The 21,684-nt window shown below is 34.7% G+C and overlaps 5 protein-coding genes across 7 annotated transcripts; 4 read left to right on the plus strand and 1 right to left on the minus strand.

Moving 5' to 3' along the window:
• Positions 1-218: 218 nt before the first annotated feature.
• Positions 219-1,463, plus strand: LOC106450418 (universal stress protein PHOS34). The gene is made up of 4 exons (XM_013892065.3): positions 219-566; positions 664-758; positions 997-1,118; positions 1,213-1,463. The coding sequence occupies exons 1-4, from the start codon at positions 383-385 to the stop codon at positions 1,298-1,300; spliced, it is 489 nt and encodes a 162-aa protein (XP_013747519.1). The 5' UTR covers positions 219-382; the 3' UTR covers positions 1,301-1,463.
• A 99-nt stretch (positions 1,464-1,562) lies between these two features.
• LOC106450417 (E3 ubiquitin-protein ligase RFI2) lies at positions 1,563-3,940 on the plus strand. 2 transcript variants are annotated; one of them, XM_013892063.3, is made up of 7 exons: positions 1,611-2,052; positions 2,455-2,627; positions 2,754-2,809; positions 2,900-2,925; positions 3,007-3,147; positions 3,226-3,307; positions 3,396-3,940. In XM_013892063.3, exons 1-7 carry the CDS (start codon positions 1,677-1,679, stop codon positions 3,763-3,765), a joined length of 1,224 nt encoding a protein of 407 aa, XP_013747517.3. In that variant the 5' UTR covers positions 1,611-1,676; the 3' UTR covers positions 3,766-3,940. The 2 variants fall into 2 exon arrangements, with proteins under 2 accessions (XP_013747516.1, XP_013747517.3); XM_013892062.3 differs by having other exon boundaries at positions 1,563-2,052; positions 3,007-3,307.
• Positions 3,941-4,001: 61 nt separating this feature from the next.
• On the minus strand, positions 4,002-5,087 carry LOC106450419 (NADH dehydrogenase [ubiquinone] iron-sulfur protein 5-B-like). The gene is made up of 2 exons (XM_013892066.2): positions 4,838-5,087; positions 4,002-4,362 (listed from the first exon to the last, which is right to left on the minus strand). Exons 1-2 carry the CDS (start codon positions 4,985-4,987, stop codon positions 4,261-4,263), a joined length of 252 nt encoding a protein of 83 aa, XP_013747520.2. The 5' UTR covers positions 4,988-5,087; the 3' UTR covers positions 4,002-4,260.
• Positions 5,088-5,199: 112 nt separating this feature from the next.
• Positions 5,200-10,943, plus strand: LOC106450420 (DExH-box ATP-dependent RNA helicase DExH8). 2 transcript variants are annotated; one of them, XM_013892067.3, is made up of 14 exons: positions 5,200-5,491; positions 5,823-6,009; positions 6,098-6,271; positions 6,378-6,525; positions 7,031-7,339; positions 7,659-7,805; positions 7,880-8,060; positions 8,414-8,691; positions 8,777-8,899; positions 8,980-9,124; positions 9,255-9,511; positions 9,603-9,791; positions 9,862-10,395; positions 10,489-10,943. In XM_013892067.3, exons 1-14 carry the CDS (start codon positions 5,341-5,343, stop codon positions 10,699-10,701), a joined length of 3,036 nt encoding a protein of 1,011 aa, XP_013747521.1. In that variant the 5' UTR covers positions 5,200-5,340; the 3' UTR covers positions 10,702-10,943. The 2 variants fall into 2 exon arrangements, with proteins under 2 accessions (XP_013747521.1, XP_013747522.1); XM_013892068.3 differs by having other exon boundaries at positions 5,202-5,491; positions 5,823-6,000.
• A 1,287-nt stretch (positions 10,944-12,230) lies between these two features.
• On the plus strand, positions 12,231-13,326 carry LOC106450421 (pectinesterase inhibitor 6-like). The gene has a single exon (XM_013892069.3). It carries the CDS (start codon positions 12,538-12,540, stop codon positions 13,156-13,158), a length of 621 nt encoding a protein of 206 aa, XP_013747523.2. The 5' UTR covers positions 12,231-12,537; the 3' UTR covers positions 13,159-13,326.
• The last annotated feature ends 8,358 nt before the right edge of the window (positions 13,327-21,684 follow it).

Here is a 21,684-nt window from a genome sequence, read left to right on the forward strand (position 1 = left end):
AACGTTTAGGGTGATTTATACCTAATATCAGTCAACAAGAAAGAAAAAAATTAATAAAACAGATAGATATACATATATATTAGCGCCTATTAAAATCACAAAACAACAAGTGTAGGTAGGTGTATATGGGGTACGTAAGAAAATTATGTGGTGGAGGCATATGTTGGATATAATAATCACCAATCAAAATAGAGCATAAAGTAACGAGGACCATCCACGTAATCAAAAAGTATCGCATTCATTCCTCTTTCAGTTGTACTTGTATACAAACTCCTTCTCATTTTAATAAACGTGATCTTGATCTCTCTTTGCTCTGCTGCTACATTTCGGAAACTTCTAGCTAAGGCTTCTTCTTTCCAAAGCAAGACCACGATTTTTCTTCATGGCTACCGGAGAGGAGAAACCTGTTATGGTCGTCGGTATGGACGAAAGCGAGCAGAGCACTTACGCCTTGGAGTGGACCCTCGATCGTTTCTTCGCTCCTTATGCTCCTAATTTTCCTTTCAAGCTCTTCATCGTCCACGCCAAACCTAACGCCGTCTCTGCCGTTGGTCTTGCTGGTCCCGGTACCCTCTTTTGATTGACTAGCTAGCTAGGAACTGTCTTCTTCTATCTAGGTTTCTCTGTTTCAGGTATAGATCATTTGCGGTTTCTTTTTTTTAGGAGCTGCGGAGGTTCTGCCGTATGTTGATACCGATTTGAAGCATATTGCTGCCAGGGTTATCGAGATGGCTAAAGGTATCTGTCAGAGCAAATCGGTAAGTATTCCTCATTAATTCTTCGACTATTTCATAATAAAGGATAATTATAAAGAGAGCTTATAAAATGATGTTTCAATGTTTGATGAGCTATATTTGTTGTGAATCTCTACATCATTCAAGCTAAGATACTCCCTATAGTCTTTTTCTTTCTTTTTTTTGTATAAGTAATTTATCTATTTTTGGTTATGTATTATCTTCTTCTCAGTCATTAATTCTTTAGGTTTGTTCCGTGTAGGTTGATGGCGCTATGTTCGAAGTTTTTGAAGGTGATGCAAGAAGTATACTGTGCGATGTTGTGGATAAACACCATGCTTCTCTTCTTGTCGTGGGAAGCCATGGTTATGGAGCTATCAAGAGGTATATAATATCTTTTTGTATTTAATTTTTATAATACTCACAATTATCAATCTTGACTATTTTTCTCGGCTTTAATTCCTGACTTGTATCACAGGGCGGTTCTAGGGAGCGTGAGCGACTACTGTGCTCATCATGCTCATTGCTCGGTGATGATCGTGAAGAAGCCTAAGATCAAGCACTGATCTAAACCCAAGCTGTTATCTCAGTCAAAGCAAAGTCTCATCTGCATAGTCGTCAGTTTCGGTGAAATGAAATAAATTGTGAAACGATCCAATCTATATATTCGTGTGTAAATAGGTTATTGTATTCATAAACTATTTTATATATTGACGTTTGATAGTACTACTGTGGTTATCTGCTTACATACAAACAACTAGAAAAAATAAGTTAAAAAAAAAAAAAAACTTCATACGAGTGGGAAGACTGTTGTGGATGAAATATTGTTGGCTAAATGATTCAGGTACATGGAATAAAATAAAACTATACAGAGTCCAAGAAAAAAAAGGAAAGAGAAATGGTGAGACCAATGTCATTGTCTGGTTTTCAACAAGGATAGACATGACATATAGTATATGTAAAAAGATTATTATTACCGCATCGGCTTTCGAAAAGGCAGACCAATTCGGAGAGAGCGACGGAGATGATTTTTGTTTGACATTTTTCGAAAACCAGATTTTTTTTGTTGTGTTGTGTTCCATCCGATTGAGGCTTGGTGGAGACATGGCCGGAGCTAATGATGATGATTATGATCGTAACAACCGCCGGATTGCTAACCAATCGACGGATTCGGCCGCAGATGTCCCTGGAAAACGCGGGAACGAGGATTCTTCTTCGTCTCTTGTTGAAGTCTCGTGCTCGATTTGCCTCGAGTTGGTGGTCGACGACGGTTCCAGATCCAGTGCTAAGCTCCAATGTGGTCACCAATTCCATTTGGGTACTTCCTCCATTTCCGACCAATCAAACTTTCCTTTTGTTGATCTGTCTCTTGTTGTTGTTGTTTTTTTTGCATTTCCTCTTATCAGAATTGGTTAAATATGATTTTGTTGTTTTCTGGTTATATTGATTCCCGGATCCAATTCAATTTCATCTTACTTAGACCATAATCAAAGTGTAGTTTTTTGATGAATCAATGACTTAAAAGGCTTGTCCCTTTGTGTATTATCCTCTAATGGTAGATTTGTTTGTGAAATTTCGTATGAACATCAATCAATCAACATACGAGAGTATAGATTATATTATTAGCAACGCTTAAATAGCCATTGTTGCTACACACATATATATATATATATAGATGGCTTTTTAGCTTCAGCTGCCTTTTGTTCTGGTTTTCTTGCAGACTGCATTGGATCGGCTTTCAACATGAAAGGAACCATGCAATGCCCTAACTGTCGTAATGTTGAAAAGGGTCAGTGGCTCTTTGCAAATGCCTCTACTCGCCTGTTTCCTGAGTTTGTCATGGAAGATTGGATCCCTGAAGAAGATTTGTATGCTTTAAGCTATCCCGAAATGGTAATAACAGCTCCACTACTTTTCTTTTCTTTTCCTCTACGTTGAAAACTGCTCCTTTATCATATACAAGGGACCCCCTTGCTTCTATCAACTATATGAACTCGTTTATCCTCAAAATTTCTGCAGCAATATCGGGTCCATTGGTGCCCCTTTGGTGAGCTCTCTCAAGCAGGTTCATTCGAGTAAGCCTAACACCCTCCTATCATCTCTCTTTTTGCTACTTCCAGAGAATACTCATCCTTTTTGCTCCTATTCTTTTCTGTATGTTTCAGGGAACTTGAACCTTCAGCCCCTACATGTAAGTTTGTTAGACGCTGTTGATTGAATCATTTCGTTTTGGCTACCAAACCGTTGATGATTTGAGATGGCATTTCTTTAGATCATAATGAGTTCCATGGGCACCATGCCGTTGCTATGAACCATTCATATCCTGCATACGTTGCACCAGGCCCAGCCTCCACTCCAAGAACTAGCGATAACAGCAACAACCCAGATGACCATCCCTGGAACAGCCACTCTAGTGACCACTTTCACCAGCTCTCTGTTGCTCCCCACTATCACCATCATCATCATCATTCTACATCGTTTTCTCTTCCAGGTGCTCATGTGATTGATGGTGAAATCGACTCCTCAGCAGCACGGGGCATATCTCATCCACACCCATTTCTCTTCGGTTACCGGTTAGATTCTAGAGCTCAGTATAATATCTTCCCAACTTTTGCAGCAAGTTTAAGAATGTTTTTCTTATGTTGGATTTGGGCAATGCAGGTCTAATCCAAGAACCTCACCAGCAATTAACACTCAACAAGGAAGCAGCAGTGCCCAAATGCGTGAACACCTTCACACGCAGCAGCAGCATCATGTTTATAATAACCAAAGGCAACATCATGTTAATGGTCCCAATCTCGCATCACCTCTGGTCTCTATGACAAGAAGGGGATTGCAGCCACTACCCATGCCAGATCAGAACGTTGGATTCTTCCTTTATCCACCACCACCTCAACCACCGAGCACATCAGGTGGACACCGTGAACCAGAAAGCGATCAGTTTCATCCTTGGGAGAGAGACTGGTTTCCACATTTCCCTATCCCCTCGATTCACCGCACAATCTCTAGCTTCTGGCACAGACACTTCTGAGAGAAGTTGCATGTGGAAGAATTCTACCAGGCGTATGAACCAACCATGTATAAAAAAACTGGGAGACTTGTTTGATGGATCAAAACTTGTTTATGATGTAACTATAACTTGGTTTCCAATGTACATTGTGGCCTTGCCAAGGATTGTTGTTACTAAACAGAAGATTCAACCGATTCTTTATCTTGCCAAAAATGAAGCAGTTAAATAAGTTTCGTGGTTGGTTGGATAGAGTTGAATTGAATAAAAGTAGAGCAGATATCCATAATGTCAGGTGTCTGAAAAGAGTATAGATACGTCTCTCAAGGTATGTTTGCAACTCCAAAGTTTGAGACAAATGAACATGAAAAAAGAAAGCAGAACATCATTTAAAGAGAAAAAAGACCAGTGTTTTTTGAGATTCGGCTCTAAACAAGATGCAAAATCTTGGATTTATTCTTCTTGTCTGGAATGGGATGGGATGGGGATGAAGAAGCAAACTTGGAGGAAGATTGGTGACTAGTGATGTGTATGAGTAGCATCCACAACTTGTTCACCTTTCCTAGAGGCTGCCCTTAGTTTACGTTGCTCCTCCTTGTAGATCCTGTTTCTTCTCTGAAACTGCAAACAAACAAATGCCGCTCAGTATCAGTTCACTTAGGAATCAACTGCAACTGCTACGCTTAAATTATTCTCTAACTGGTCACACTACTAACAACACTAGGGAGATGAGCAGCAATATTTATAATGTAAGAGAGCCCATTTACATTAATGCATTGTTTTTAAAACAGGATTCTGTGATGGGATACATATGCAGGCAGAGCTATTTGTATAGAGAAAGAAACACACAAGGGCATTTTTATGTTCCAATGTGTGAGCAAATGAGTTGATTAATTGTGAATAATATGAAAAACTCTTTACTCACATTTCAGAACAAGAGGAAGCAGTTTACAATATAATCTAGCATGAAGATAGATGATGCACCTAAGTCAAAGGAAACCCCCCGATCTAGGATTAATTGGAATTACTCGAATCTCCGTGATCATCATCGGAAACAGTAATTATCAGGCCATCATAAAATGAAATGAAAGGGAACCTCTTTGGAATGGTGGAGGCACTCGAGGTAATCCTCACGGAGAAGAGAGCAGTCCTTGGGCTCTCTGCAGTGAGACATGCATTCGCTGAAATCCATCCAGAAATCGTAGCATCTCCCTTTGTTCCCCGTTATTCCCCATCCCGACGCCATTTTTGATTTGATGCTCCTCCTCCTCTGATTGATTCAGTCTCCCGTTTTCTCCACCTTCTAATGGACTTTAATAGTTTAATGGGCTTTTTCATTGGCGGCACTTTTCCCCACTCCTTTTTTTGCGTGGGGGAAGCTCTCAAGTGTGTGTGGAGCACCATACACCCTCCCCACAACAACGGAGATCTCTCATTTGACTAGTCAGAGCAAGTCAAATTAAGCTGACTACAAATCAAAGCTCTGCGTACACTCGTCGCACCAGATCATCGCCGCGTCGTGTAGAGGAAGGAAGCGACTGGGGCTAGCCTGCGTACGTACTACTGACGAAGAGTGAGGGAGCAGAGAAGCACTCGATAATGGCGCCTTCTTCACCATCCTCGTCTTCGGAATCCTTTCCGTTACCCTCGTCGAACTTCGCTTCGCTTCCTGTTGCGGCGATGAAGAGGAGAATCGTCGAGAAAATCCTCGAGAATCGCGTCACCCTCATCGTCGGCGAACCCGGTTGCGGTACGTACGCTCTTTCGCTTCCTTCGTTACTCTCTCACTGCAACTATCATTATGCGTCGCCGTTGAGTTTTTTTTTTTTCGTTCGGCGTTGATTCTGGTTCCGATGATCAGTTCTTTTTTCCTTTTTTATTTTTTTTGGTTTTCTCGTAGTGTATTTGTATAATAAACTCATATTACTAGCGATTTTGGATGGATGGTTCATTAGATTCGCTTCTGTCTTACTTTTAGGGCAATATATAGCTTTCACACTGCCTTATCAACTGTTTTTCTTTTTTTTAATAGTAATGAACAGCTCTATTTCCATTTGATCTCATCCCTTGCGCTCGTGCAGGGAAGAGTTCGCAAGTTCCACAGTACCTTCTGGAAGCAAACATGTCACCCATCCTCTGTACACAGCCTCGCCGTTTTGCGGTTGTTGCTGTTGCTAAGATGGTTGCTAAATCTCGCAACTCTGATTTAGGCGATGAAATTGGTTACCACATTGGTCACTCCAAGATCCTCTCTCAAGGGTATGTAATGTATGCATCATATCCCCATGACTGATCGATTCCATTATAATACACTATTTTCTATTATCTTCTTTTTTCTTGTTTTTGTTGGATGCAGCTCGAAAATTGTGTTCAAAACTGCTGGAGTTTTGCTGGATGAAATGCTAGACAAGGGCTTGAGCGCACTTAAGTACAAGGTCATCATTCTTGATGAAGTGCATGAAAGATCCGTGGAGTCCGACCTTGTCCTTGTCTGTGTTAAGCAGTTTCTCATGAAGAATAGTGACCTCAGGTTACAACCCCTTTCTATTTTCTCATCTTGTTTCTTTTTAAACTTCTTAAGTCTTCCGTGTAAAGTTCCATTTGCAATCACGTCTGATGTTTTCTTTTTTTTGCAGGGTTGTCTTAATGTCTGCAACTGCTGATATAACAAGATACAGAGATTACTTTAAAGAACTCGGCAGGGGTGAACGGGTTGAAGTGGTCGCTATTCCTAGTCCTGATCAGAGAACAATTTTCCAGAGAAGAGTATTCTATCTTGAGCAGGTTAAACTTTTTGAAACTATATTTGACATTTGTTCCTCTTAGGAAACGACTTAATCATCCGACTCATTCTCTTCCACTTGTGGCTTCTTATAAGTCACTAGTGTTGGTTATCTTTTTTTCCTTTGTTGGAGGACATTGCTTCATCTGTATCCCTATGAGATGAGCTAACACCGTTATGACAAATTAGAATCATGTTATTTCAATCTTGGATTCAAAATAAGTTACAGTTTTAGCGAACTAGAATATCATGCTTATCAAAGTATGCTTACTACTACAAGTGATTTAAATTGTTTGGTGCACTGCTTAGAAGCATAATGTTATAAACAAAACAATTAAAACTATTTCTGGTTGGTGACTATCACTTTCCCTTGATAAAAATAACAAATTTTCTGCATCCATGAGAGTATCAGTGGAAGGACCAAGATGTATGACTTTGTTTCCTGGTTTCTTATTTGATTGTGAGCCTCTCCCAGTTAATTGAATACAACATTGTTTCATGAAGCAGGTTGCAGGATTGCTTGGTGTGAGTTCTGATTTTTCAGCTTACTGTCCTGGTCCAAGTCCTTCTTCAGCTGATACTGAAATCAAACCGGATCTGCAGAATCTTATTCATGATCTCATCTTACATATTCATGGAAAGGAACCAGACATTGAGAAGAGTATTTTGGTTTTCCTTCCAACATACTACTCACTTGAGCAGCAGTGGTATCAATTGGAACCATTTCGGGCATCTTTTGAGGTTCACATACTGCACCGAAGCATTGACACCGAACGAGCTCTGGCGGCTATGAAGATATGCAGATCCCGTCGCAAGGTTTCTCTTTTAACTTTCCATGTCTCTTCTTCTTTGCATTATCTGTGACATGCAGGTGAGAGGACTCAACTGAAATTTAAGTAACTAGAGAAGATCTTCATTTAAGAGTGATGCAAACAAATGTATTTTCACGTGTAGGGTGTTAAACATCTTGTAGTTCAGGGATCGTTTTGTTGAGTATATTGGTTAATGACGTTGGCTAGTGTAGTTTTGTACTTGATGAGATGATAAAATTTTACCGTCCATTTCAACTTAACTAACAGTTAAAATGTCGTTGTACTAGAGGACTTATCATTTAAACGTTAACTGTTATTCTCAGGTAATATTGGCTACAAATATTGCGGAATCTTCAGTGACAATACCCAAAGTGGCCTATGTCATAGACTCGTGCCGGTCTCTGCAAGTGTTCTGGGATGCATCCAGGAAAAGAGATGCAGTTCAGCTTGTTTGGGTCTCTAGATCTCAGGTATTGTCGGACTTTACCATTAGTGGATCAAAAGCGGATGTCCTAAAATTTAGGTTTGTTATGTGGATTTATAGGCCGAGCAGCGTAGAGGGAGGACAGGTCGAACATGTGATGGTGAGGTTTATCGCCTGGTGCCGAGTGCATTCTTCAACAAGCTTGAAGAGCATGAGACCCCAGCTATACTTCAGCTGTCATTGAGACAACAAGTTCTCCACATTTGCTGCACAGAATCCAGAGCCATTAACGATGCAAACGGTAATAGTGTTAGAATCCTTTAGAGAATGCTTGACTTCTTTCTTAACAGACGAGGTCAGACTTGGATTCCCTGAGAACTAGTAAGAACAGTCAGATTTGCTAGGTGTACTGATACTGCAAAAGTACTTATCATAACAATTTCCTATTGCATATTACCCGTATGAATGCTCTGTAGGGATAGTAATTGAACATTAACAGTGAGGTACCTTAGATGAAGCTAAATGGTTATGGTGGAAATATTCTTTCATTTATTCTTAGAAAATGGGAGCTTATATGATTTATGAATACAGTAGGGTGGGACTAAAAGACAGTATATATGATGCTTTTGAGTGTAATTGTTTTCTATATCTTAGCACTGCTGGGAAAAGCTATGGATCCACCAAACCCAGAAGTTATTGATGATGCTTTGAGTATGCTATTAAGCATACAAGCATTGCGGAAATCTCCTAGGGGACGCTACGAGCCAACATTTTATGGAAGGTTGCTTGCCAGCTTTCCATTGTCCTTTGATGCGTCCATTCTCGTCGTCAAGTTTGGCGAAATGGGAATGCTAAGAGAAGGGATTCTGTTAGGTGTCTTGATGGATACCCAACCGCTTCCTATCAATCATCCATTTGGAGATGATGCACAGGTGTTTCCTCTTGGTGAATTATCTGCAATTCTGCATGCCTTTTTGATCATAGTTTTAACATCGACACCTATGTCTTTTTTTACAGTTTTTGGAGTATGTTGACCACTATTTTTGTGGAGAGAGCAGCAAGACCATTTCTGGTGGCCGGAGGGAGATGGTACTCATGGCGAACCTATGTGCGTTTCAGTTTTGGCAGCGTGTCTTTAAGGTAATAAAATAGTTACATCATATTCCCTATGAGAATTAGCCTTTATTCTTGATGATCTTATTAATGTTTTTTCCTTGAAGGATAAGCATCGTCTTGAAAGCTTAAAACAACTATTGTCGAAAGAAAAAGACAAAGATGTCAAGTTGATACTTCCTGTGATTGAACAAGAGTGGTGTGATTTCCACAATATTTCCCGGTCATCGTTCAATCACGTATCTGAGATGTGTAAGTTTGTTACCTACTCGTTTCTGATAAGCTTTCCATTTTACTAATAGAAAACAATTTATAGATCAACATGCTAATTGCTCTTTTTATTTATTTCTCCCTCTTTATTGAAATTTTACCGGTTTTACAGATGAAGATACACTAAGCTCAATTCATCGTTTCAGACCTCAATTCATTAGCTCTTCTGATTCTCTCCCAACCTATTACGATCCATATGAATTTGATCACACATGCTGTGTTGAGTGCCAAGCCTCTGGGGATAGATATCAACACTCTGAGGATCAACCTCCCCTTGAAACAAGAAAATGTATATCGCTGCCGTTTGTTCCTCCTAACGCATTCCAAGCTAATGCCATCGCAAAAAACATGGCCAATATTATCAAAGAGGTATTCATTTGCCGACCTCGTTTCCTTTTTATAGCACTGGCGCTTACTTGCTTACAGCACATTGATCTTTTGCTGTTTATATTTGCCGTAGATAAGAACGCAGGGCACAATATCTGATAATGGCCATGGAGCAATCGAACCTGAGGCTTACGCTGACAATGGAGAGGCCCCAGTCTGCGTATATTTTCTTAATGGATTTTGCAATCGAGGTGACCAATGCCCGTTCTCTCATACTCTTCAGTCAACAAGACCAGCCTGCAGATTCTTCACGTCATCGCAGGTTTGTTTTGTTACCGTCCTAGTTGGATTGTTATCCTCAGATTGTCTGCTTATGAGAGTCGTTTTTGCAGGGATGTCGGAACGGAGAATCTTGTATGTTTTCACATGCCATGCGAAGACAGACAACACAATCCTATTCTACTCCCCCATGCCTTCCAGAAGAAGATGACTCTTCCACTTCGCCTCTCCTGGATTTGTTTCCAACTTCTTCTGAGGGATGCATTCTTGTACTCGATGACTCTGACATGCATTTCACTTCAAGTATAGCCCACCGTTATCCATCCTGGAAAATACTCTCCACGTCATCTTCTTCAGAGACGCTTTTCTGTGATTCTTCACTTGGGGACACAAGAATCTTCTGGGGTCTCAGTCATCCTTACGAAACCATCATCTCAAAAGCAGGAGAGGAGAACGCAATCCCATGGAATGAAGTGACATGCGTGCTGTGGTTCCTTAACCCAGACAGCTATGGCGAAACTCCTGAGAAACAGAAAGCAGTTGTGCAGAATTTCTTCGAGTACATGGCAATCAGAATACTCGGCGATGGTCTTTACGATATCCGAGTAGTTCTGACTATGAACAACATCATGTTCTCAAACTTACAGGTAGAATATTTGTCTTGTTGCTTTCAGGTTCTCCGATTGTTTTGCTTGTCTACTCTCATTCATTTTTATTGATTGCTTTCATCTTTAAATAAGGTTGAGAAGCTAGCCAGAGACAGCTTCTTCTTCCTTGGAGAGTCTTTCCCGCACAATTCAGTGATCTTCGGTGAATTTTCAGACACTGTCACCATCCAGAAGCCTATGCTAGTCTCTAGACCAGTCTCGTACGTCTTTGATCTCCATCCACCTACTGACACCCAGTTTGGTGAGTACACCTCTGGCCTTCACAACTCTCTTCACAACCAATGACCTTATGGTGTTAGAAAAGGAGTCTACTTTTGTGATACTTTTGTCTCTGTCGTCTATTAACCCTCTTTAGCTATTTCTAGATGGCTTTTACTTTTGTGAATCTCGGAAATATTGTCTGAAACTTGTTAAGACTATCAACTCCCACTGGAGTAGATAATGGTCGCTCTGTGTCCTGAAATGATTGCTTTGTCTTGTTTCATGCATGAGCTTTTATTAAAGTGACTCCTCCATTCTTGCTTGTAGACGAATGTTCAGTAGGAGATACACATCATCCATCACTCATACCGTTTTTATCATTTCACATAAAACATAGAGAGTGGCATCTTGACCATCATGAACCAAAACTCTCCTAGTCATTCATTGGTAGCTAGAGCCTAGTTCTTATACCGATAATAATAATACGTTAATGCTTGTTATGCTCTAAACATATTTGCAGTCATGCTATCTAATGTCAAATTTGTATATTCATGTATTTCGTATTCATATGATATCATTATCATCCATTGGTTTAATCTCCTTCATTTTCTCATACATTTCCTCTTCGTTTCAAACCCGATCATTGAGCTCAATCTTTACACGGCATTTTGGTTTTGTAACGATCTCTTCTATTTCTACCTGAAATCTTATATAGATGTTTCTGTTTTATACGAACCAAACTCATAACAAACCTTGCCGATATTATTATTATTATATTATAGTAGCAGAGATGCACGGCACATCAAAATGTGGTTAGGCCAAGGATTTGGGCTAACATTTTATATAAAAATAACTAAGTGGGCTCAATCATTTTCAATGCGAAACACATCAAATATTTAATGTGAATCAACCGGTTAAGACAACGATATTGTAACCGGTCCTTTTTCGGTATTGAATGAATTGATTCGGACCTCCCAAGTCTTTAGCTATAATTGTGAAACTAACTCCACGTTCCAAAATGTTCTTAAATTAACTAAAGTTTCCCTCTTGCTTCAAGAGAATCAATAATCAAAATTTAATAATTCACAGCATTAAATGATTAAGGGATCAAAAACCAAGCTTAAAGAATTACCAATCCAAGTGATCTTTTCATGGTGTTTTAACTTTCATTATTGCTTCTCACCTTTCTCTTGCTTCATCTGCAACCCTCTTTAGATTAGCCTCTTTTGTTTACTAATTCTATTGGTATCCCGTATGCCCAATAATACCCATCCTCAGATACTAAATCTACATTTTTAAAATATGATAAATCTATCATAGTTTACTTTGAGTTATTTTTCCCACTATCATCACAATCTTTTAAATGCTTTTTGTTAAGTTATTCATTAATCTGTGGTTATTATAGTACATGAATATATACAAAATTAATCATATCTGTACAAAATTATTATTAAGCTTTTAACTATGTAAAGTTATGCAGTGATTTATCCTGTCAATTTCCTTATATATATAGCATAAATGGGAAAAATCAAAACAAGTAAGCAACTCAAAATATTGTTTTATTCTTAAAAAGAAATAAATATAGTTTTAGGAGGTTGTGGTAGTTCTACTACTTATGGTAAAAGATACTGAAAATCGAAGTTGAAAACTACACCATAGACCTAAACCCAAAAATGGCTTTTAGATTACTACAAATGGACCGCCCCTTCCATGCTCTAAAACTTCAGTTCCACGTCCTTGTTGTTGTATCTTGATTCAGAAGGTTAAAACTTAGATCCTTAATTACGAAAGTTAATCCCATCGCAGGTCCTTTCAGCTATATATTATATATAGTCCCTAGCTCTTATCTCTCTCAGTCTAAAATATATTCTTACAAGTTTGGATATTGTCTTCTACTTATAACCTATAAACAAAACACACATGAATTCTTATCTGATCATGTATACTCTCCTCTCTCTTCTCCTTCTGGCGCTTAGCCCAAAACCGTCCTTAGCCTCCACCCGCAACTACACAGACGATACAAACGCCTCTATTGTACCACGGTACAGCAGGTACGTCAAAGACGCGTGTAACGTAACCCGATACAAACAACTCTGCCTCCGAACGCTTTGGCCGTTTACAATCGTCGCTAAAAACAACTCGAGCAAGTGGGCCCGAGCTGGCGTCGCCGTGACCATCACCGACACCAAACGGATCCTGAGACTCTTGCTCAAAACGCGGAATAGTTCAGCGGTCGGGAAACGCGAGAGGATCGCGTTGTCGGATTGCCGGGAGCTCTACGTTGACTCCCTCGACAATCTTTACCAGTCTCTCTCCGTTCTCCGGAAACTTGACGCCGACCAGTTTCAGCAGCAGATGAGCGATCTCGCCACGTGGCTAAGCGCTGCACTCACGGATGAGGACACGTGTCTCGACGGATTTGAGGAGACGATGAGTAAATCATCGACGGTCAGGATGATCAAGAGGAAAGCGACCAGGTGTATGCACTTGTGCAGCAATGCTCTGGCTCTCACCAACAAGCTTGCTTATGACGGCTTGTAATCTACGCTTATGATATATAATATACAGTTTATTACACTAAGTATTGTCTTATACATTACAGGGAAAAAAATTAATTACTATCAATAGTATGAATGATCGTGGTCCTGTTAATAACACCGAAAGAAATATCACGAAATTTATGATAATAATGATGACTCTGTTTGTCTTCGTTCTCTTTCTGCTTTTATTTTGTTTTGTATATATAATCTTGAATGATCGGCCAGTCAAATTGTTATTTAGATCTAGCGGCTTTGATATTCCGTAGTAAGCTAAATGACAACCGACAAACAATTTTCAATTATACTTCGTAAGATTCATTTAGTGATTTATTATTCACTCGAAGAATCTGTTCTCTCCACTCTAACGAATTCTTCATTCCACAATAAGTATAATATTAGTGAACGATGTATATTACGTTTAGATATTCTTGTAAGGATATGAATTATACGGGATTATTCCGATGCTGATATTAAGACAAACCTCCAAGCTTGTCCTAGTCATATGTATAAATATACTATTAGTACTTTGGGTCTACAATTTTAAAAATGATTGATATTCGCGAGTGTCCAATAATTTACTAGTGGATGAGGAGTGAGTATCGTTTGTTCTCTGTGGAATCAGAATGTGATGCTATCAAATTTTCAATGATTTTTCTTTTTTGAACAACTATCATATTTTCAATGATTTGAGGCGAATAATATCAAATTGTTGCTTTAGTAGCTAAGCCCGAGTTAGAAAAGGACGGGGCTTATCACGTTTCAAATATTTAAGCCTATAATAAGCCCAATAAGCGAATTCAGATGTGATTTGTCTTCTATCTTTCTGGCCATTTCATTCACTCTACCCGCGCTTTCGATTATGGTCCTCCTTGTCTAAGTGAATGAAATGGCCAGAAAGAGAGTTTAAACTGTTTGCCAGAAAGAAATGGCCACACATTATACATTTGTATTAATCCACGGAGGTAAACTGTTTGCTGTCTCTAGATGCAGTTTTTATCTTTTAGTCATGCTTTGAGATTGATCAAAAAAAAAAAGTCATGCTTTGAGATTTCTTCTCTAAGTAACATGGTTGAACCTATATATTAAAAAAAAATGGTAAACCATTCTCCAGAGAAAGAATGTAAAATCCGGTGGCCACACGCATGAAAATATTTGTGTGGTGCGGATTTGAACTCGGGTCCCTTGAAAATCCACGAAACGCCTTGACCATCCGACCACAGACGCATGGTTTTAAACCTATATATTAATAAGACTCCAGTGAAGAAGTGGCTCGAAAATGGGGAAAAAGAGGGTGCAGAAAACTTGGGACTTAATAGTAGAGCTTCACGTTGCATTGCACGGGGTCAACGATCAATTCCTCCTCCATATGTCGTCTCCTCCAACGTGCAACCCCTTCTCTCGCTTATCGCTGGGCATTTTTATACTACTAAATTTTATACTCGCGCGATTAATAATTTAGTTTAATTTTATAATAATTTTAAACTAATTATTTAATTGATTTACATATATTTTTTTATCTGAAATATAAATTGTTGATTTTATTATTTATGTTTATTTATAACTATACCCTCTTATTATCTATATAGTTATTTGTATTTCTAAATGTAATAATAATGTTTATTAACATATTCACAATATTTGAGAAATGTTAATTTGTATTTTAAAATATTATATAAGATGCTTGATGCATGTAAACTATTAATACATTACTATAATATTTTATCATACATTTTACATATATTTTATTTGAATACATAAATGATTGAACTATCTGCATAATATTTAATTTTGCTTTGTAGTGAGAAAAACTTTACAATTAATATGTGATTGTTATATATATATATATATATATATATATATATATATATATATGATAGTATAATATTTAGATTTAAAGTTTAATCACAATAATGTTTTTGATGAAATTTAATTAATATTAAATAGCCTTTGTAAGATACCATAAAAATTAAAGTAAATATAATGAATTTAACTAATGTTATGTAACATTTTATTTATTGAATTAACAATATTGAGAATCTAAATTATTAGAGTTATCTACTACTTGATCTAATTAACTATTTGTATTGCAGTTAAGCTTGTATGATCATATAATGTATTACAATATATTATAATTGTTTTTTTTGGTATAATCGTTAATATTTGTTTATTTTGGAGTTTACATGAAGATTAATAAGATCTTTTGAAAACTATTACATAATTTTGATCATTGTTTTTTTTTCTAGTTGCTAAAATGCTGACGATAAGATAACAAACATCTTAGATAGGTATTTATTGTAATCTTGATATTTTTTTTTCTAAAATTTGTAAGTTTTTATGTTTTTAGTTTGTTGATTATAATACTTAGATAGTATATTTATATTTATAAATTCATATCGATTGTTTCTTCTATCATTTTTTATGTTATCTATCATGCTAATTTATCGTGACTAACTTATTTGACATGCTTTCTTAGGCTCTTTATTTTTCATCTATCTTATAGACATTATTCTCTAAATATTTTCTTTGAAATAACTCAACAGCAAGCATCTTAAATTATATATTTTATATGAGGTGAATCAGACTAATGATTATAAGAATTCATCATGTAGTTTGCTTTAAGAACAATAAATTTTTTAAATCTTGAAACTTACACCATGTTAATTATTTATTCAGTAGTTTTCCTTTTTGATATTGAATTCCATTTTGTATTCAAACAATCAATTTTTGGAAATTTTAACATTAAAAAAAATAGTAAACTAAAATTATGATTTTTATATTTTGATTGGTTGTGTATAATCCTATATGTATATCTTCAATGACTTTTAGCCTCAATTTTTGTATAGTAAGTAAAATGATGATTTAGCATATTTTGGTGTTCTTAAAGTATTATGCAATCATTCTCAATTATTTATACCTTCATCTCAGGGGGAATTTCATGTTTATTAAGTGACAAAAGACTATTATACCATTGTTCTCTAGATATATAATAAATAATTAATTAAATAAATAAAAAAAGTAAATAAAAAATATATATTCTTTATGTTTTCGAATTATACTTTTTAAAATTCACTTTTTATTATTATTTTTTCGATTTTTTTTTCAACTTTTTATTTTGAAAATTGAAAATTATGTTTGAAACTATTTTTAATTTTTTTTCAAAATTTTTTATATAGTTATTAGAATCCTAAATTTCTATAGAAACAAACACAATAAATATTTCAAACCTTTTCGACCATCATCCTGTGTCAGCGCATGATGCAAATATAAAATAAAAAAAGTTTGTCATATTTTGACTTTTTTTCAAAATCTGAAGGTTAATACCCCTACGAAATTGGGTTTTCGGTAAATGTTTTATATAATGAAGTTTACACACTTTAGTGTTGTTTAAAAATCTCTAACCACATTTTACATTTGTCTTAATGTACTCTAAACTATCTTGCATGGTACATGAGTATCATCTCTAATTGTTTTAACAATTAATTTAATAAAACTTCATATATTACCTAAATTAGTGGACACTATGAAATCTTTGTTCTCTAAATAAACATGCACTAAAAAAATTCCAAACCTCTTTAACCATCATCATATATTAGTACAAGATGTAACTATGAATTAAAGAAAAAATTGCATATTTTTAGTTTTTTGTTTCTCCAAATATGAAGGCTAACCCCTACAAAATTGAGTTTTTCGGTAAGTGCTTTAGAATGAAAGAGAAATTAATATACATTAATACAAATGTAGAATGTGTTTAGAAATTTTAAAACAACACTAAAGATCATAGACTTCAGTATATAGAGCATTTACCGAAAATTCAATATTTTCGTACGGGTTAACACATAGATTTTGAGAAAAATTCAAAAAATATAAAAATATTGTTGTAATGCATAGTTGCATCCTTCACCAACATATGATAAAGTTCAAAGAGGTTTGGAACTTTTGTTGTTTTCCTTTCTCTAAAAAATAGCGATTTTATAGTGCTTAATCCACCAATTTAAGGAGTATTACGAAGTTTTACTAAATTAATTGACAAAAACTTAAAACGATGCCCATGTACCAGGAAATAGAAATTAATATACATTAATACAAATGTAGAATGTGTTTAGAAATTTTAAAACAACACTACAGATCATAGGCTTCAGTATATAGAGCATTTACCGAAAATTCAATATTTTCGTAGGGGTTCACATAGATTTTGAGAAAAATTCAAAAAATATTAAAATATTTTTTTTACTGCATAGTTGCATCCTTCACCAACATATGATAAAGTTCAAAGAGGTTTGAAACTTTGATTGTCTTCGTTTCTCTAAAAGTAGAGATGTTATAGTGCTTAGTCCACCAATTTAAGTAGTATCATGAATTTTACTAAGTTAATTGACAAAAAATTAAAACGATGCCCATGTACCATGAAAGAGAGTTTAATATACATTAATACAAATGTAGAATGCGTTTAGAAATTTTAAAACAACACTAAAGATCATAGGCTTCAATATATAGAGCATTTACCGAAAATTCAATATTTTTATAGGGGTTAACACATAGATTTTGAGAAAAATTCAATAAATATGAAAATATTATTTTAATGCATAGTTGCATCCTTCGCCAACATATGATGAAGTTCAAAGAGTTTCGGAACTTTTGTTGTCTCCCTTTCTCTAAAAAAATAGCGATTTTATAGTGCTTAGTCCACCAATTTAAGGAGTATTACGAAGTTTTACTAAATTAATTGACACAAACTTAAAATGATGCCCATGTACTATGAATGAGAGTTTAATATACATTATTACAAATGTAGAATGTGTTTAGAAATTTTAAAACAACACTACAGATCATAGGCTTCAGTATAAAGAGAATTTACCGAAAATTCAATATTTTCATAGGGGTTACCACAAAGATTATTAGAAAAATTCAATAAATATGAAATATTGTTTTAATGCATAGTTGCATCCTTCGCCAACATATGATGAAGTTCAAAAAGGTTTGGAAATTTGATTGTCTTCGTTTCTCTAAAAAATAGAGATGTTATAGTGCTTAGTCCACCAATTTAAGTAGTTATGAATTTTACTATGTTAATTGACAAAAAAAATAAAACAATGCCCATACCATGAAAGATAGTTTAATATACATTAATATAAAGGTAGAATGTGTTTAGAAATTTTAAAACAACACTAAAGATCATAGGCTTCAGTGTATAGAGCATTTACCGAAAATTCAATATTTTCGTAGGGGGTTAACACATAGATTTTGAGAAAAAATAAAAAAATATGAAAATATTGTTTTAATGCATAGTTGCATCATTCGCCAACATATGATGAAGTTCAAAGAGGTTTGGAATTTTGATTGTCTTCGTTTCTCTAAAAAATAGAGATGTTATAGTGCTTAGTACACCAATTTAATTAGTATTATGAATTTTACTAAGTTAATTGACAAAAAAAATAAAACGATGCCCATGTACCATGAAAGATAGTTTAATATACATTAATACAAATGTAGAATGTGTTTAGAAATTTTAAAACAACACTAAAGATCATAGGCTTCAGTTTATAAAGCATTTACAGAAAATTCAATATTTTCGTAGGGGTTAACACATAGATTTTGAGAAAAACTCAATAAATATGAAAATAATGTTTTAATGCATAGTTGCATCATTCACCAACATATGATGAAGTTCAAAGAGGCTAAGAACTTTTGTTGTCTTCGTTTCTAAAAAAAATAGCGATTTTATAGTGCTTAGTCCACCAATTTAGGGAGTATTACGAAGTTTTAATAAATTAATTGACAAAAATTAAAACAATGCCCATGTACCATGAAAGAGAGATTAATATACATTAATACAAATGAAGAATGTGTTTAGAAATTTTAAAACTACACTAAAGATCATAAGCTTCAGTATATAGAGCATTTACCGAAAATTCAATATTTTCGTAGGGGTTAACACATAAATTTTGAGAAAATTTCAAAAAATATGAAAATATTATTTTAATTCATAGTTGCATCCTTCGCCAACATATGATGAAGTTCAAAGAGGTTTGAAACTTTTGTTGTCTTCCTTTCTCTAAAAAATTGCGATTTTATAGTGCTTAGTCCACCAATTTAGGGAGTATTACGAAGATTTACTAAATTAATTAACAAAAACTTAAAACGATACCCATGTACCAGGAAAGAGAGTTTAATATACATTAATACAAATGTATAATATGTTTAGAAATTTTAAAACAACACTAAAGATCATAGGCTTCAGTATATAGAACATTTACCGAAAATTCAATATTTTCGTAGGGGTTAACACATAGATTTTGAGAAAAATTCAAAAATATGAAAATATTGTTTTAATGCATAGTTGCATCTTTCACCAACATATGACGAAGTTCAAAGAGGTTTGGATCTTTTGTTGACTTCCTTTCTCTAAAAAATAGCGATTTTATAGTGCTTAGTCCACCAATTTAAGTAGTATTACGAAGTTTTACTAAATTAATTGACAGAAACTTAAAACGATGCCCATGTACCATGAAAGAGAGATTGATATACATTAATACAAATGTAGAATGTGTTTAGAAATTTTAAAACAACACTAAATATCATAGATTTCAGTATATAGAGAATTTACCGAAAATTCAATATTTTCGCAGGGGTTAACACATAGATTTTGAGAAAAATTCAAAAAATATTAAAATATTGTTTTAATGCATAGTTGCATCCCTCGCCAACATATGATGAAGTTCAAAGAGTTTTGGAACTTTTGTTGTCTTCGTTTCTTTAAAAAATAGCAATGTTATAGTGTTTAGTCCACCAATTTAAGGAGTATTATGAAGTTTTACTAAGTTAATTGACAAAAAAAATAAAACGATGCCCATGTACAATGAAAGAGAGTTTAATATACATTAATACAAATGTAGAATGTGTTTAGAAATTTTAAAACAACACTAAAGATCATAGGATTCAGTATATAGAACATTTACCGAAAATTCAATATTTTCGTAGGGGTTAACACATAGATTTTGAGAAAAATTCAAAAAATATGAAAATATTGTTTTAATGCATAGTTGCATCCTTCACCAACATATGACGAAGTTTAAAGAGGTTTGGAACTTTTGTTGTCTTTTTTTCTCTAAAAAATAGCGATTTTATAGTGCTTAGTCCACCAATTTAGGGAGTATTACGAAGTTTTAATAAATTAATTGACAAAAAATTAAAACGATGCCCATGTCCCATGAAAGAGAGATTAATATACATTAATACAAATGAAGAATGTGTTTAGTAATTTTAAAACTACACTAAAGATCATAAGCTTCAGTATATAGAGCATTTACCGAAAATTCAATAGATTTTGAGAAAATTTCAAAAAATATGAAAATATTATTTTAATTCATAGTTGCATCCTTCGCCAACATATGATGAAGTTCAAATAGGTTTGGAACTTTTGTTGCCTTCCTTTCTCTAAAAAATAGCGATTTTATAGTGCTTAGTCCACCAATTTAGGAAGTATTACGAAAATTTACTAAATTAATTAACAAAAACTTAAAACGATACCCATGTACCAGGAAAGAGAGTTTAATATACATTAATACAAATGTATAATGTGTTTAGAAATTTTAAAACAACACTAAAGATCATAGGCTTCAGTATATAGAACATTTACCGAAAATTCAATATTTTCGTAGGGGTTAACACATAGATTTTGAGAAAAATTAAAAAAATATGAAAATATTGGTTTAATGCATAGTTGCATTCTTCACCAACATATGATGAAGTTAAAAGATGTTTGGAACTTTTGTTGTCTTCGTTTCTTTAAAAAATAGCGATTTTATAGTGTTTAGTCCACCAATTTAGGTAGTATTATGAAGTTTTACTAAGTTTGACAAACAAAATAAAACGATGCCCATGTACCATGAAAGAGAGTTTAATATACATTAATACAAATGTAAAATGTGTTTAGAAATTTTAAAACAACACTAAAGATCATAGGCTTCAGTATATAGAACATTTACCGAAAATTCAATATTTTCGTAGGGGTTAACACATAGATTTTGAGAAAAATTCAAAAAATATGCAAATATTGTTTTAATGCATTGTTGCATCCTTCACCAACATATGATGAAGTTAAAAGAGGTTTGGAACTTTTGTTGTCTTCGTTTCTTTAAAAAATAGCGATTTTATAGTGTTTAGTCCACCAATTTAGGTAGTATTATGAAGTTTTACTAAGTTAATTGACAAAAAAATTAAAACGATGCCCATGTACCATGAAAGAGAGTTTAATATACATTAATACAAATGTAGAATGTGTTTAGAAATTTTAAAACAACACTAAAGATCATAGGCTTCAGTATATAGAACATTTACCGAAAATTCAATATTTTCGTAGGGGTTAACACATAGATTTTGAGAAAATTTCAAAAAATATGAAAATATTGTTTTAATGCATTGTTGCATCCTTCGCCAACATATGACGAATTTCAAAGAGGTTTGGAACTTTTGTTGTCTTCCTTTGACTAAAAAATAGCGATTTTATAGTGCCTAGTCCACCAATTTA

This window comes from Brassica napus, chromosome A5 (assembly GCF_020379485.1).
Source record: "Brassica napus cultivar Da-Ae chromosome A5, Da-Ae, whole genome shotgun sequence".
NCBI classification, from domain to species: Eukaryota; Viridiplantae; Streptophyta; class Magnoliopsida; order Brassicales; family Brassicaceae; genus Brassica; species Brassica napus.

What these genes read in the sequence shown, in the direction of transcription:
- LOC106450421 (XM_013892069.3), top strand. Translation starts at nt 12,538, where the DNA reads ATGAATTCTTATCTGATCATGTATACTCTCCTCTCTCTTCTCCTTCTG.
- LOC106450417 (XM_013892062.3), top strand. Translation starts at nt 1,677, where the DNA reads ATGACATATAGTATATGTAAAAAGATTATTATTACCGCATCGGCTTTC. An exon ending in CTTTAAGCTATCCCGAAATG is followed by an intron (nt 2,628 to 2,753) that starts GTAATAACAGCT and finishes AAATTTCTGCAG; the next exon opens with CAATATCGGGTCCATTGGTG. An exon ending in TCTCAAGCAGGTTCATTCGA is followed by an intron (nt 2,810 to 2,899) that starts GTAAGCCTAACA and finishes TGTATGTTTCAG; the next exon opens with GGAACTTGAACCTTCAGCCC.
- LOC106450420 (XM_013892067.3), top strand. Translation starts at nt 5,341, where the DNA reads ATGGCGCCTTCTTCACCATCCTCGTCTTCGGAATCCTTTCCGTTACCC. An exon ending in CAATCACGTATCTGAGATGT is followed by an intron (nt 9,125 to 9,254) that starts GTAAGTTTGTTA and finishes CCGGTTTTACAG; the next exon opens with ATGAAGATACACTAAGCTCA. An exon ending in TGGCCAATATTATCAAAGAG is followed by an intron (nt 9,512 to 9,602) that starts GTATTCATTTGC and finishes TATTTGCCGTAG; the next exon opens with ATAAGAACGCAGGGCACAAT.
- LOC106450418 (XM_013892065.3), top strand. Translation starts at nt 383, where the DNA reads ATGGCTACCGGAGAGGAGAAACCTGTTATGGTCGTCGGTATGGACGAA. An exon ending in CGTTGGTCTTGCTGGTCCCG is followed by an intron (nt 567 to 663) that starts GTACCCTCTTTT and finishes TCTTTTTTTTAG; the next exon opens with GAGCTGCGGAGGTTCTGCCG. An exon ending in GTATCTGTCAGAGCAAATCG is followed by an intron (nt 759 to 996) that starts GTAAGTATTCCT and finishes TGTTCCGTGTAG; the next exon opens with GTTGATGGCGCTATGTTCGA.
- LOC106450419 (XM_013892066.2), bottom strand. Translation starts at nt 4,987, where the DNA reads ATGGCGTCGGGATGGGGAATAACGGGGAACAAAGGGAGATGCTACGAT. An exon ending in GCCTCCACCATTCCAAAGAG is followed by an intron (nt 4,363 to 4,837) that starts GTTCCCTTTCAT and finishes GTTTGTTTGCAG; the next exon opens with TTTCAGAGAAGAAACAGGAT.